Source organism: Trichoderma citrinoviride (assembly GCF_003025115.1).
Source record: "Trichoderma citrinoviride strain TUCIM 6016 unplaced genomic scaffold BBK36scaffold_7, whole genome shotgun sequence".
NCBI classification, from domain to species: Eukaryota; Fungi; Ascomycota; class Sordariomycetes; order Hypocreales; family Hypocreaceae; genus Trichoderma; species Trichoderma citrinoviride.
This window is the reverse complement of record NW_020194715.1, coordinates 602,462-615,480: the sequence shown is the minus strand read 5'-3', so window position 1 is coordinate 615,480 and position 13,019 is coordinate 602,462. Positions and strand designations below refer to the sequence as shown.

At 55.8% G+C, this 13,019-nt stretch overlaps 4 protein-coding genes across 4 annotated transcripts; 2 read left to right on the top strand and 2 right to left on the bottom strand.

Moving 5' to 3' along the window:
• Positions 1 to 390: 390 nt before the first annotated feature.
• BBK36DRAFT_1119005 (hypothetical protein) lies at positions 391 to 1,498 on the bottom strand (the record flags this gene model as incomplete). The annotated part of the gene is made up of 2 exons (XM_024890540.1): positions 391 to 1,228; positions 1,290 to 1,498. 2 exons carry the CDS (start codon positions 1,496 to 1,498, stop codon positions 391 to 393), a joined length of 1,047 nt encoding a protein of 348 aa, XP_024749592.1.
• A 968-nt stretch (positions 1,499 to 2,466) lies between these two features.
• Positions 2,467 to 3,823, top strand: BBK36DRAFT_1135356 (ribosomal protein S7). The gene is made up of 4 exons (XM_024892617.1): positions 2,467 to 2,522; positions 2,558 to 2,762; positions 3,082 to 3,164; positions 3,215 to 3,823. The coding sequence occupies exons 2-4, from the start codon at positions 2,607 to 2,609 to the stop codon at positions 3,579 to 3,581; spliced, it is 606 nt and encodes a 201-aa protein (XP_024749591.1). The 5' UTR covers positions 2,467 to 2,522; positions 2,558 to 2,606; the 3' UTR covers positions 3,582 to 3,823.
• BBK36DRAFT_168882 (dynactin subunit) lies at positions 3,413 to 5,678 on the bottom strand. The gene is made up of 3 exons (XM_024897814.1): positions 5,374 to 5,678; positions 3,863 to 5,310; positions 3,413 to 3,839 (listed from the first exon to the last, which is right to left on the bottom strand). Exons 1-2 carry the CDS (start codon positions 5,655 to 5,657, stop codon positions 3,912 to 3,914), a joined length of 1,683 nt encoding a protein of 560 aa, XP_024749590.1. The 5' UTR covers positions 5,658 to 5,678; the 3' UTR covers positions 3,413 to 3,839; positions 3,863 to 3,911.
• A 4,205-nt stretch (positions 5,679 to 9,883) lies between these two features.
• BBK36DRAFT_1200534 (hypothetical protein) lies at positions 9,884 to 12,719 on the top strand. The gene is made up of 3 exons (XM_024897135.1): positions 9,884 to 10,065; positions 10,176 to 10,751; positions 10,813 to 12,719. The coding sequence occupies exons 1-3, from the start codon at positions 9,928 to 9,930 to the stop codon at positions 12,658 to 12,660; spliced, it is 2,562 nt and encodes an 853-aa protein (XP_024749589.1). The 5' UTR covers positions 9,884 to 9,927; the 3' UTR covers positions 12,661 to 12,719.
• Positions 12,720 to 13,019: the final 300 nt, after the last annotated feature.

Here is a 13,019-nt window from a genome sequence, read left to right as displayed (position 1 = left end):
CCAGCAGTTCACCGTTACCCTGCAGACCACGGCGATGTCGCTGGGCGAATTGCAAGCTTTCTTCGCGTGTTGATATACAGATTGCGAACGAGCACCGAAGGGTTGCCGTGAGGAGTTGTCAAACAGCACATGACGATGCTGCCAAAGCAAGACTTGCGCTGCCTTGGGATATAGGTAAACCTTCACACCTACAACAAGTCATAGGCAGAATCGAATCAATTAAGTGGCAGCCCCTTTTCTACAATATCTGATATGTGACTTGTCTCTGCGCTCAACCGATAGCCTCCACGACCCTCGGTCAGCGCCCAAAATTGCCCCAAAACAACAATTCCTTGAGATATCCCATCAATGGCCTTCGCCACGACAGCACAAACTATACCGCATAAGACTTTACATGATCATTGCCGCCAACAAGATAAATCCTCCAATGCTCGAAAGGGGAGGAACAACTCCGCATGGCGAGTTCGAAGCTGGAACATGCGAGGGGGCCGGGGGATCGCCCTCGGGCTTCTTGCTTGGCCATGGCCAAAGAGTGGTCTGAGAAACGACAGGCGAGAGACTCGGGCCGCCAGGAGGGTCACAGTTGTCCACCGATGTGTCCCCGCCAGGGCTTCCACCTGGAGTACCTGGGCCATTCTCGTCAGAGTAGGAACCTGGCTGAGACGACTGGCAATTCGACGAGTAGCTTGGTGCGTTGGAAGACGGTGTCGTGCTGGGAGATTGTTGATTTGGAGCAGAGAACGTCTTGGGCTCTGGAGCATTACCGGGCGGTGTCAGAGGACCCTGTGAAGGTGTGCTCACTCCTGGATTGCCTTGAGTCGTGCATGGAGGTCCCTGGGCACCCTGAGTGTTTGGGTCCTCGGTGGTTGGCATATCCGTAGCCGCAGAATTTCCAGTTACAGGGTTTCCGAATGACGTCGGTGCTTCTGGTGCTGGTCCGGCAGGCGTAACACGCTGGGGAGATTGAGAAGACTCTTCAACTGACGAAGCACCGGCAGATGGGCACGGAGTTTCAGCTGCAGCAACAGAAGACTGAACATTGGCTGGGTCTCCGTATGTCTGGCCTTGGCTCGGTGTGACTCGTGTGTAGACGTTGGCGATGACAGGCGAGTTCTCTGGGCAAATGCTTCCACACATGCCGCGGGTGCTGTCTCCCAGGCAAGGGTAGTCACACTTTGCCTCGTCGGCTGGGTGAACGCCATTTGGATCATCGCCACATCGGCAGCAGCTTGAAAGGCAGTCAGATATGTCGTACTGTAAGTAGGGGATAACCATGTGCCGAGACTCACTCAGGAAGGACCGCGGCAAACTGGTGACCGCGGCATGCAGCTTGACAGGTTTCGGGAGCCACGGGGCTATCAGAAAACGCAATTGGCTCTCCGAAGCAGGCCAGGTCAATAGAAGAGCAGCCTTGATACGAGAAGTCGGCTGTGTTGTGCGCGGACTGGCAGACAACACCAGTCACGCCAATGATGGCGAGTACAAGAAGGCGTTTCATCTCCTTGTGATGGAGGAATGGCCGGACGAGTGATGAGAAGCTGGAGAAGGCTGAGAGATGCGGGAACAACGGGAGGACGGAGCTGGGCTAACGAGTGGCAGACAGACTGAGGATGAAATGGAAAGAAAAGAGAAAGAGAAAGAAAGACGATGGGGGAGACCGGAAGACATTTAGCCTGGGGATGTATGGCCTCTTCTAAGGGAAGGAGCAGACGATGTCTGAGGCAAGAGAAGACTTGCCGCTCCTTCCCCAAGAAATCGGATACGCGACTCTAATGACGAAACTCGCCAAAAATTGACGATTGAGGTGAATTGACTTAGTCCAGATATGGCCATGACAGCCTGATGGCGATAAAGATGGACGATGGTGATAGATTTTGATGCACGTGAGGATCACCCTTCATCGTAGACTTTTGAAGCAGGCAACATCTCGCAACGAGGTGAGTCGGCGGATGAAGCAGCCCCGTGAAGCAGCCTAACATCAGGCCATTGAATAAAGGCAACGACTATTTGTCAACATGTAAAGCAATCCATCATGTTTGCATGGCTACTAATTACCAATGGAGAGATAGAGTCTTTCAAGGGGACATCAAATCATGAACTGGAGTGGCATATGGGAAGGAGATGGATGGAACATGGATGCGCAAAATACTGAGTTCTGATGGTAGACAGCTGGCGAACTAGGCACAGATCGTGTAATCAAGGTAGGTCTTATGTCCTTATAAGAGATCGAGCAGTGAAAGGACTGTCCCATTCACCATATTTCTTGCAGTTCTTCATGCAGTTCTTCATGCAAGGGAATGTCCAACTCGATTCACGATTCAAGATCCGAGATCTCAGGAACCCGCACAGGATTGGACAGACAGCGCCCCACTTTGACAAGTCCCCATCACTGTCAAATCGGGTAATGTCCCACATTTAATTGTCGCCTCAGGCGAACATTTTCTCTAGCCCCTGCAAGCGCACAACAAACGTGAGCAGGGCACGAAAACCCCAATTTAGCGAACAATTTCCCAAGTGCGCCAAGGTCTGAACCAAAGAGGCTCTTCTGAATTTCCCTTGTCACGATCTCACTCATCCAACTCCCTCGTTGAGCATCAGCAGACAAGATGAGCGCCATCAACAAGATCGCCGCCAACAGCCCCTCGAGGCAAAACCCCTCCGAGCTTGAGCAGAACATTGCTCAGGCTCTCTTCGACCTGGAGAGCAACACTGCCGACCTCAAGGTTGCCCTGCGACCTCTGCAGTTTGTCTCTGCCCGTGAGGTGAGAATGACTTGAAAACCAGAACTACAACAGACCGAACATCTCTCGAGACTCCTGTTCCCAAAGCTATACAATACAATGGCTCCAAGTGCGATTGGCGTTCCCTCGGCGGAGTGGAAGTGGTTGAATATTTCCAATTCGACAGAACGGAAACATCGATCCGCTCCCTCTAGGATATAAGAAGAAAGAAAGAGAAAAATCATTACGTCGAGGGACGCGCCGCCTGGCCGGAGTAATATTGACTTCTGTGGAGCAGGACGGGAAGCGGTCCAAGGCATCTGTCCTGGAGCTCGCATGCTGACTTTGGGATCTTGAATAGATCGAAGTTGGCCACGGCAAGAAGGCTATCGTCATCTTTGTCCCCGTCCCTTCCCTGCAGGGCTTCCACCGTGTTCAGCAGCGGTAAGCAGACCCCCTTCTGTAAAGCATATCAGCTGCTAACTCAATCTCAGCCTGACCCGTGAGCTGGAGAAGAAGTTCTCCGACCGCCACGTCCTCATCCTGGCCGCTCGCCGCATCCTCCCCCGCCCTAAGCGCTCCGCCCGCTCCCGCAACACCCAGAAGCAGAAGCGCCCTCGTTCCCGCACCCTGACCGCTGTCCACGACGCCATCCTGTCCGATCTCACCTACCCCGTCGAGATCGTCGGCAAGCGCGTCCGCACCAAGGAGGACGGCAGCAAGACCCTCAAGGTCATCCTCGACGAGAAGGAGCGCGGTGGCGTCGACTACAGGCTCGACACCTACTCTGAGGTCTACCGACGATTGACCGGCCGCAACGTCAACTTCGAGTTCCCCCAGACCGGTGCCACCGAGTTCTAGACTAGTTGATACCAAAGAAAAAAGTTAATCTAACTGGCATTCACATAAAGATTTGAGACATAATCTTTCTTTCCTCTTTCCGGGGTCATTTGGGAGCATAAAAATGCGTTGCTTTGTTTGAAGAAGCATCGGTGGGTTGGTCAACATTTTGGGCTTGGCGTCTGATATCAAGGTAGCTTTTCGTTGAAATGATATAAAGCTGCTGGCATGATTTGATCAATTCACTTCTCATGGCATCCTCTTCATTGCATGTCTCTTGTCGTTATCTGCCTGTCTCTTTCGACCGTCTATTTGGGTATCTATCGCTGTAAATGTCCCACTTCGTCGCTTTCATTCTTGACTGATGCGCCCAACGCCCAGCACGCACCAATACGCCAGTTCTCGCTTCTCCCTGCTCTCCTTGTCCTTGCTGGGAGGCCCATCCATGTCAGCCTGCGTATCAGCCTCCCACTCCATGCGCACAAACATGGGAATCTCAAGAATATCCTCGCCCTCCTTGAGCGGGCTCATGTCGACCTTCTCCCCCTTGTTGCCTTGCTGCTGTTGATCGAGCCGCAGAGACGCCGGGATGACCTCGAGCACGATGCTCACCCAGTTGCGCCCCTTCTCCCAGATCTTGCCCACTTCGGGGCCCTCGTCCGCCTTGCGGCTGCGATCCTTTTCTTCGTCCTTGAGGGCATCGTCCCACATGTCGGTGTTGGCGTCGACCTCGAACTGTGGACACAGCACGGTGACTCTGCTGGAGAAGCGGCCGGGCGTTGCGTTTGGCGAGGCCAACGTGACCTTGATGTTGTCGAACAGGGGGTTCTTGAACGTAACCACGAAGTGATATGGTTGATGCGGCTTCAGCGGCGCTTCTTCTTGGACCATGGGCCTGTACGTGATGGGAACAGGCGGCGCGGTAGGATTGAGCGGCCGAATTGTGATGGTGGGTATATACGACTTTGCAACCAAGCGAATCTTGAACCTCGTAGACACGACCTTGGCCTCCGGTTTGGATATGATGTGCCGACAAGAAGGACAACGCTTCGACCGCTTGCTGCGCAAAAGATAGGCAATCGGCCGGAGCTCGTCCTCGAACCGTCCAGACTCCGTTGCCTGTTGGCTTCGCTGCTCAAGGGAAGCGGTCGCGCCCCATCCTCCGTCCAAGAGCTTCTTGATGTCCGCCGACTCGTCCAGGTTGGCAATCTTCAGGCCGTCGTTTGTGCCGAGCGCTTCGCGCATAATGTCCGCAGGGCCCTGTTGCAGGCGGCCCTGGTGCCCACGACCGGTATACAGGGACATGATGCGCGTCAGGGCGGCGGGAGACGAGAATCCCAGCCCGTCATGCAACGGCAGCCCGCGTAATGACGTGTTTGCCTCCGAGAGCTGCTGTTGGTAAAAGGCCTTCAGGTTGGCGAATTGCAGATCCGCGTCGACCTGGTCGTCGGGCACCGGGGGCTCGTCTGGGTTGTCCTTCCGCCGGTCTTTGACGTCTCGCAGTGTGAGCTTGGGCTGGCCTCCATTGTTCACTTTGGAGAGCTGATTGTATATCCCGCTGGGACGGTCGAATTCAATGCCGATCTCGGTCGACGTCCAGTTGCAGTACTGGCAGAAGAGGGCGTATGGGCCACCGCTGGGGTTGGCCTGATATTGTGTCGGGAGGAGATTCGCATCCGTGGTGGGCTGGATGGCGCCAACCTGGAGTGGTCCGATGCAGATTGGACACTGGTAACAGCTTCGCGTACATCTGGCCCCCAGCAGCAAGTCAGAAGTTGAAGCCGTGACAATTGTGAAAGGGGCCGTCTTTTACCTGTTGCCTTCACTGCGTAGGTTACTGCTAGGCACCTCAAACAAGCAATTAGGGCAGTAGAACGTCACGGACTCCTCCGTCACGCATCTGGGGCATCGGATCTGCTGGCAGTCTTCGCAATAGAGGAGGTATTCGATCGGATATAAGCTGTAGTTTGACCGCGGGGCTTTTGGGTCGAACGCTCGGTCGTCGTCTTCGGGATCTGATGCCGCGCCGGTTGGATGATAAACGGTCTGGTCCGAGCAAGGGCATTGGATGTATGTGTATGGGGTTAGAGGCGCCATCTTTGACGTTACATGGCGCGTTGCGTGGGCGGAATGAGTGAAGAGTAAACAGAGGCGGATATCATAAGCTGAGCTGCCCACCTTGACGAAGTCTCGGTGAGAGTGTTCGAGTCAAGGTGAGCTCGGTGAGCATACTCTCTTTTCACGTGATACAACAGCCCTTTATTAATCAGATCAAACCGAGCGATTATCGATTCGCCCGCTTATGTAATTACTTCCACCAGCCGATGCCTTAGGTAAGCCCTTGGTACCTCGTATCGGTTCCCCGCTTTGTCTCCCGCAGACGCGCCCCAGATTCTCTGATTGATGATCCTGGCCAAAGCTCTCATGACGGGCGATCGATTGATTGCAATGACGCTGCCATGACCAGCAGCAGCTCCCCCGGCTGGCGGGAAGATGCTGGATTCCGGGTGGTGGCGGATCTGCAGTTGAAACTGCCCTCGGGCGTTCTCTGGATGCGACGACGATAAGACGGTCCCAGGCTCGCCGTTTTCGTTTGATGGGGTTTTCACCGTTTCCGACGACAACGCCAATCTTTGCCCTTTCGACCTGGAGTGATCTTCAAAGTCTTGCCTTAACATTGCCATCATGGCAGCTGAACTTTCTTCGAACTAGCTTCTTCACATCGGCTTCGTGTAAGCTGGACGGTGATCCGCTACCTAAGAACTTCCTATCTGGATAGGCCACTTCTTCAAAAGTCAGGCCACGCAAGCTCTTTGATACGGACGCAACAGGATAGTCGGAACTCGGACACGAACAGTCCGCGACGAAGTAACCCCGCTATGTAATGCCAATTGCTTTTTGACAACCTTGATGGGCAACTAACAAAGGCAGCCTCAGAACATTGCTTCTTTACGAGTACGAGTGTACGATGGCAGATGGCACTAACACAGTGAGATGTGCCGTTGTCCGCTAGCCGTGGTTAGGTGATTCTACTACTAGGCTATGATTATGCCTTGACACTTCATGTCGCCGGTTTCTGTCTTGTCCGCTAGGCCAACGTGTCCGTTACCATGTCTTATCAGGCGCAAGAACATCGTCCATAAGTAGCAGATCGCTCGTTGACGTTCCCAAAGTGAAAGCTCGACGACTTTTCTTCTTTGGGAGTTGTAAGCGGGGGATGAGGATGGTTTGTGGCTGTCTCTGCCGGAGACATTACTCGCAGTGATGGCGGTGCCACCACATTCGTCCAGGTTCAGGCCAGGAACCAGAGAGAGGAGAAGGCACGGGAAGCCAGAAGTAATCAGGAACAGTGGCTCGTATTTAACCTTTCAACTTGAGCTGGCTGAGTGAGCACGCAAAAGTCGATAGTATTTACGAGCGTACGTAAGGCTGACAAAACGAGATCGGTAAGGAGAAAGGCGATTCTCGGAATCTGCAGTCTGGTTCTTTACCGAGGAGGCTTACAGGGAAGTGTCCTTTGTTGAACGCTTAAGCGGCGCGGTATCACAGAGCTGTGGAGACTCCAGATCCAAAGACAAGCCGAGCAGGTTGCGAAAAGGCAAAACGAATGCTAGCCACGGCGAGCAGATTGCGACAAGAGTCTCACATGCTGTAAGACCATCTGGGGGAAACAAAGGCTTTCGTTTCGTCGCCGGCACACATCGCCCATCATGTTTCGCTGGTTCCGGCCAACAGACTGCAAGGGAGCTGCACTTGGTTTCGGGGGCGAACGCAGGTAACGCAATACTGGAAGTCGATGATGCCCGCACGACGTCGGGCGAGGTCTGGCGCATCGGATCTGAGATGGGATGGCCGCAGCCCACAGCAGTCCGCCAGTGCCGCCGAAGGTGGAGTTGAACATCGTCAATCCCTGTCCGATGGGCTAAAAAGCTTGTCAAGTCGAGAGGAGAGAGCAGAGCCCGGATGGCACGATGATACTCGTCACTTTTTTTGCTTCGGTCCACTCCCGGGCGCCTTTCACGAGAAACGGAAGGAGAATTTTGCCAGAGGTGCCGTCAGCCAGGATGAGAATGAGTTAGAATGAGGCAGAACCGACCGATCAACAGGGACACACGCCGTGTCAACGTGGGCTAATTCTCTGGACTCGAAATAGTAGAAGCGACGAGACATGTACTGTAACGGAGCATGCCCACAGGCAGCAATTAGGACATTGCTGCGACTGCGCGATTGGATCTTGTCTGTTGACAGAGGGACTCAGCCTGGCAATAGTCTATGTCCAAGGCAGTGACGTGGATGCGTCTCGGCCGCGCTCTGCCCATTGACTGACTGACTGGCCTTAGACAGCCCAGCTCACCAGCAACAGGATGCTACTGGTTCAGCCATTTCTCTGCGTCCGCGGGACTCGACTGGCCGGGCTCTCCATATTACGATATGCCACGGCACATGTATGCCACGGCATGCAAAGAGTGAGCACTGCGTGGCGGGACCCAGAACCAAGGCAGGCGAAGGCGAATATGGATATATCTGGACTCTCGTAGTCAGATTGGCCGGTCGCGGCCGTGGGTTGATATGCATCCAGATGCTGGCCCCAGCAAGACGTCTGCGCCAAGGCAAAAAAGCGCAGAAGCGACTCGTTGCCCAACAAAGCGTCCTGTCGTGCTTGTGCTCGTCGTGCTACGCTCTTATTAGTTGTCGAGAAGACAAGGTGATACTCCTTATAGTAACGTAGCAGCAGTGATTTGCCGCAGCAGCACCCAAGCCGACGGGTCACTCTGTGAACATTTTTTTTTGTTCTTCACAGCTGATGATGGCTTCTGGTGGAGAACGTCATGCAAACAAGGATCGGACGCTGCGACTCTGTGCCAGCTCACCACCGCCTCGTGCTCGTTGCAGAGCCAGTGAGCGGCTGGCACACCCCTGCAAGCGATGAACGCTTGGATGAGACATGGCTTTCTCTCCTGCTTGCGCCAAAAAACGGGCCAAGGCGTGTGCAGTGCTGATGAGGGCGATGTCATCCCTGCTGGTGCTGCCGGTGCTTGCTTCTCGTACGTGCATCTGCATATTCGTAACGTGGTGTTTCTGCGGTCGTCGCAGCTCGTCTTGCGACTGTATGAGGCGATTCATGCTCCGAGGCTGCCGTCTGGCGCACCGTCCGTCCGTCGATGCCGCTCCCTGCCGCCGCGCCGCAGTCAATGACCGCGATGCTGGAGCGTGAATCAATTACAGACTGTCCGTATCATTGCCTTCCACGGCTTTCCTCTGCTGCAGTGGGGGCGCCCTCGGAAGCACTTCCATTTTTTCTTCAAGCTGCTGCCGGTGCCTTGAGCTTGACTGATGCAATCGATGGCTGGTCCCGCGCTAAGCCGCTAGCGCCTAGCACCATCTCGCCGGGGCTAGAATACAGGGGCCGCATCCCTGCACAGCAGCCACTGGCCAGCGCCTTTGCGGCGTGCTGCTAGGGGAAAAGGAAAATTGCACAGCGCCTGGCCCCTACGGCAGCAGGCGCTAGGCCGCGCTAAGCACCAGAGCTCAGCAATTGCCTTTTCGGCACCCGACGCTTGGGAGAGCCAGAGAGCAGAGCAGAGCAGAGCAGAACATCCGCCAGAGCGACCCCGTCCACAGCAGCACGGAAACGTCGTGGCTGTTCGTGTCGTTCCTCCTGCTTCTCCCCTTCTCTTTTATACTTTCCATGAGCTTCGCCATCCCTCCCCACCCGTGTCCAGCCAAACTCGTACTTGTACGGTCCTAGCCCGGGCCTGGCACCATGGTGGCTGTCGAGTGATTTCATCCCATGGCTGCATTCGACTGCCAATACGCACTGCCGTGATACCGCCATCGAGCCTCGACGGGCGTCCAGCAAGCTTCGAGCCTTGCAGGAACCACCACACCAAGCAGTTACACGGCCGGGGAACACGAGCGCGGGCTCACCAGCCACTTAGCCTGTGACGTCTCGGGCTGCCCTTTGGCTTGGGGACTGGACGAGGAGAAACCGACTCGACTTGCCCGTGATTCGACGCTTTTTGCCTTTTATCTGGCGACGGACTGGATCTGGAATGGTGTGAGGGGAGTGGGATAGCGAAATAGATCAAGGGGAAAAGGGAATAGGGACATCGACTTTAGACTTTTCCTGCTGTGGATGCTTCAGCCTGCATGAGGCGTTGATATACGAATACACACTGCCTGATACACCACTCGGCGCTGATAGGTACAGTAGTATATAACCATCCGAGGCCTGTCTCGCCGTTTCGGGGCCCGTCTACAAGTACATACCCGATCCGCCTGCACCACGCAGCGTCTCCCTTCCGCCTCCCCTCCCCTTTCTTCGGGCAGCTTCAACTCCACTCGGCAAGTCCTTTCCTGCCTCCTGATGGCCGGTCCGAGGCCTCGATCAAACAGCGTCCGCAGGGCTCGCGGGCTTTCGGTTGGAGAGGATGGCAGGCTGGCGCCGCTGCGGCGATGGGATGGTGCCAGCAAAACGTGCAGGGACTGGGACGGGCTGCGAAGAGTGAGTTCTGCATGGGTCCAATTGAAAATGCGCGACAAGACGCCAGTGATTGTGTGCGCCAATGGCGTGTGAACAAGAATCTAACCGTTGTGGCTGTTGCATGGCGATAGGACCCCGATATATGGGAGAGGAACGGCAACTGCCTCGTCCACCTGTATGCCAAGGGCGACTCGAAGCGCGGGCCGTCTTTCAAGCTGCCCTTTGCGGCCCTGCTCTCGGCCGGCTGCCTTCCGCTCATCGAAAAGTTCCTCGTGCTGGACAGCCTCGCGTCCAGGACGGCGCAGGACATTGAGAGGTGGGATCAGCTGCATCCTAGGTCGACGACTGAGCTGTACATCCCGGCTCCGCCTCATGCCACCGAGAAGCAGGCTCAGCTCTACCACTTGTCTTTCAGAAACCTCTTTGCCTGGGTCCTGGGACGGCCAATGGTGGGTGGCAACCTGGGAAGCGCACTCGTGGCGCTGCTTCACTCCTTGCGCGAGTTCAGGTCCTCTCCGGGCAGCAACGTGGACGACTTGCTCACTTACATGCGCCACGCTCACTACCTGAACATGGCCGAGGAGCCAGTCCACGCGGCGGCAGCCCTCCACCTGGCAGAAACATTTCAACTGAGTGACTTGTACAGGCGAGCTTTTGCCCACTGCGTCGGCATGCATGACCGCTTGTTTGGCACTTCAGAGTACCAGGTAAGGGGAGCAAACCTATTTCTTCTGCAGGGCTGGGCACTAATCTTGTCTCATGTGATAGCTCATCAGTGCGGCATCGCGAACGCTCGTCCGCAGGGCACGCTTGGAGATGAACGCTATGCTCCAGCAGACGGCCAATAGGCTGAGGAGCTTCCTCGACGAAGAGCTATCAGAGGCCAAGATGGGCATTCCAGCCGGGACTCGCGCTCACCTCGACAGGTTTCGCAGCTTCCTGCTGTCCTTTTACGCCGCCAAGTTCGGCCGATACCCTCCCAGGGCCTTCAAGGCAAGCCTGCTCAACACAATGGCAGAGGACTTCGACACCCTGTACGAGCTCCTGGTGGACAACAACTACACCGTATCCGGCATCATGCCCCCTACGGCGGTCGGCGGCATCTGTACGGAGCAGCTTGTCCAGACGTTTGACGACAATAACCAGTTCGAGCCCTTGCCGCATCCCCTACCACTGCTGCCCCGACTTGAGTCTTCCCACGATGGCCTCCGCTGCCTCTCCAAGCTGCCCTTTGTCGAGAAGTTGACCGCCGGACAGCGGCAAGACACAGTCGCAGCCCTGATCACGGCATCCAACTGGACCGAAAGGTGTTTCAGGAACGACCTCGTCCAGGCATACCGGCGATACGAAGAAGACGCCGTCCTCTCTCCCAGCAAGGCTGACAAGAGCGAAAGAATGTCCCTGCTGGAGGCGCGCAAGGTGCGATGGGTTCTGATCTATGCGGTCCACCAAGTCTTGCGCTGTGCGACACAAAAACCGGCTGAGGTGCAGGGCGAGGAGGCGTCTTATCACCTCGCAGTGTCGATGAAGGGCACTCCTCCGTGGGCGGCGGCCGCGGCATCTCACGAGACGAAGAAGGCGCTGCGCATCGAGACGGACATTGTGGCGAGCGACGACCTCGTGACCAAGCGGGTCATCAAGATCCAGGAGACTCCGGTGAGCAGGATAGAGATCAAGCCCGATATTGACTACTTTGCGTTGGCGCACAAGAGCCGCGACCCGTCCTTGTCCACCCTGTCGGACAATTCCTCGCCGACCACTCTGTCCCGGTCTAGCTCGTTTTCCATCAGCCTGCGGCGCAACTCCACCATTCGCAGGTCGCTGCGGAGATTTAGGAGGAGTTCCATGTCGGGGTCACAAGCATCGACGACGTCGTCGCCGGGGCCGGCGAAGCCCTTGTACCACGAGATCGTCGTACAAGGCTATGGCAACGGGACACAGACAGTCACGGTCGAGCCGGACGAGGAGGGGCTGATGATGAAGGGGACGCTGGCGGGCCGGAGCGATTCGACGGCGTCGTCCCAGTCCAACGCGAGCGCGAGCTCCAACGCGACCGCCTCGTCGGTGCCCGAGAGCACGAGCAGCACCATCGACACGCTGTCGACGAGCGCCTTGTCTAGCCCCATGACGCCCACGACGGACGCCGCGTTGGAGCTCGAGATGATGCTCGCCCACTGGAGTCCGCTGGACAAGGTCCCGGTTAGGCTGGATCTGCCGCGTTCGGCATCAGCCAGCGCCATTTCCGGCCAACTGGACAGCTTAGCGGCCGGGCTCCACATCCCCGGAGCATCCCGCAGCAGCAAAGGAAACATCAAGAGGAAGCGATGGAGCTTGGAGCCTGCGCGGACGGCGCCCTCGCCCGCCGCGCTGCAACGGCGCTACACAATGCTCGGAGATCTTCGACGGAAGAACTTTGGGCTCGAGGCCAAGCCCATTTCCGTCCGCATCCGCGAGAACAGCATCACCGAGGAGACGCGGGTCCCCGGGCGAAGGGATTCGGATGACTGGTCCCTGATGCTCGCCTTCATGGACGGGACGAACGGAGAGGCCGACACCAAGACGAACGACGCATGGGCACAATACACGGATCTTGGAGGACTTACCGATATGAGTTAAAACACTTTTGCATGCATATACTCTAGACGAGGGAGGGGCATAATGCATAATGAGAGATGTGAAGTTGGTGAAAGAGGAGAGGAAAATGGGACGGATTGTATCCATTGGAGGAAAAGCATACTTGAGATATTGCTACTATTTTTGTTTTTGTTTTCTTTTGTTTTCATGTTGTTGCATATTTGGTTGATACCCAGTGTCGGCAGACACGCTTACGATACCATTTTCTCTGGCTTATTCATTCATTGTGCGTTGGACATTCCTTTCTGTTACAAGTCCCGGGATATGGTACAAAAGATGTTAAAAGAGGGTACATGGGTATATGAGCGCGCCTGCCTTCAGAGTCCAAGTTTGAAAAATAC

Coding starts and splice junctions, on each gene's coding strand:
- BBK36DRAFT_1135356 (XM_024892617.1), top strand. CDS start 2,607: ATGAGCGCCATCAACAAGATCGCCGCCAACAGCCCCTCGAGGCAAAAC. Junction 2,763..3,081: donor AGTTTGTCTCTGCCCGTGAG/GTGAGAATGACT, acceptor GATCTTGAATAG/ATCGAAGTTGGCCACGGCAA. Junction 3,165..3,214: donor TTCCACCGTGTTCAGCAGCG/GTAAGCAGACCC, acceptor ACTCAATCTCAG/CCTGACCCGTGAGCTGGAGA.
- BBK36DRAFT_168882 (XM_024897814.1), bottom strand. CDS start 5,657: ATGGCGCCTCTAACCCCATACACATACATCCAATGCCCTTGCTCGGAC. Junction 5,311..5,373: donor CTACGCAGTGAAGGCAACAG/GTAAAAGACGGC, acceptor GCTGGGGGCCAG/ATGTACGCGAAGCTGTTACC.
- BBK36DRAFT_1200534 (XM_024897135.1), top strand. CDS start 9,928: ATGGCCGGTCCGAGGCCTCGATCAAACAGCGTCCGCAGGGCTCGCGGG. Junction 10,066..10,175: donor ACTGGGACGGGCTGCGAAGA/GTGAGTTCTGCA, acceptor GCATGGCGATAG/GACCCCGATATATGGGAGAG. Junction 10,752..10,812: donor TTGGCACTTCAGAGTACCAG/GTAAGGGGAGCA, acceptor CTCATGTGATAG/CTCATCAGTGCGGCATCGCG.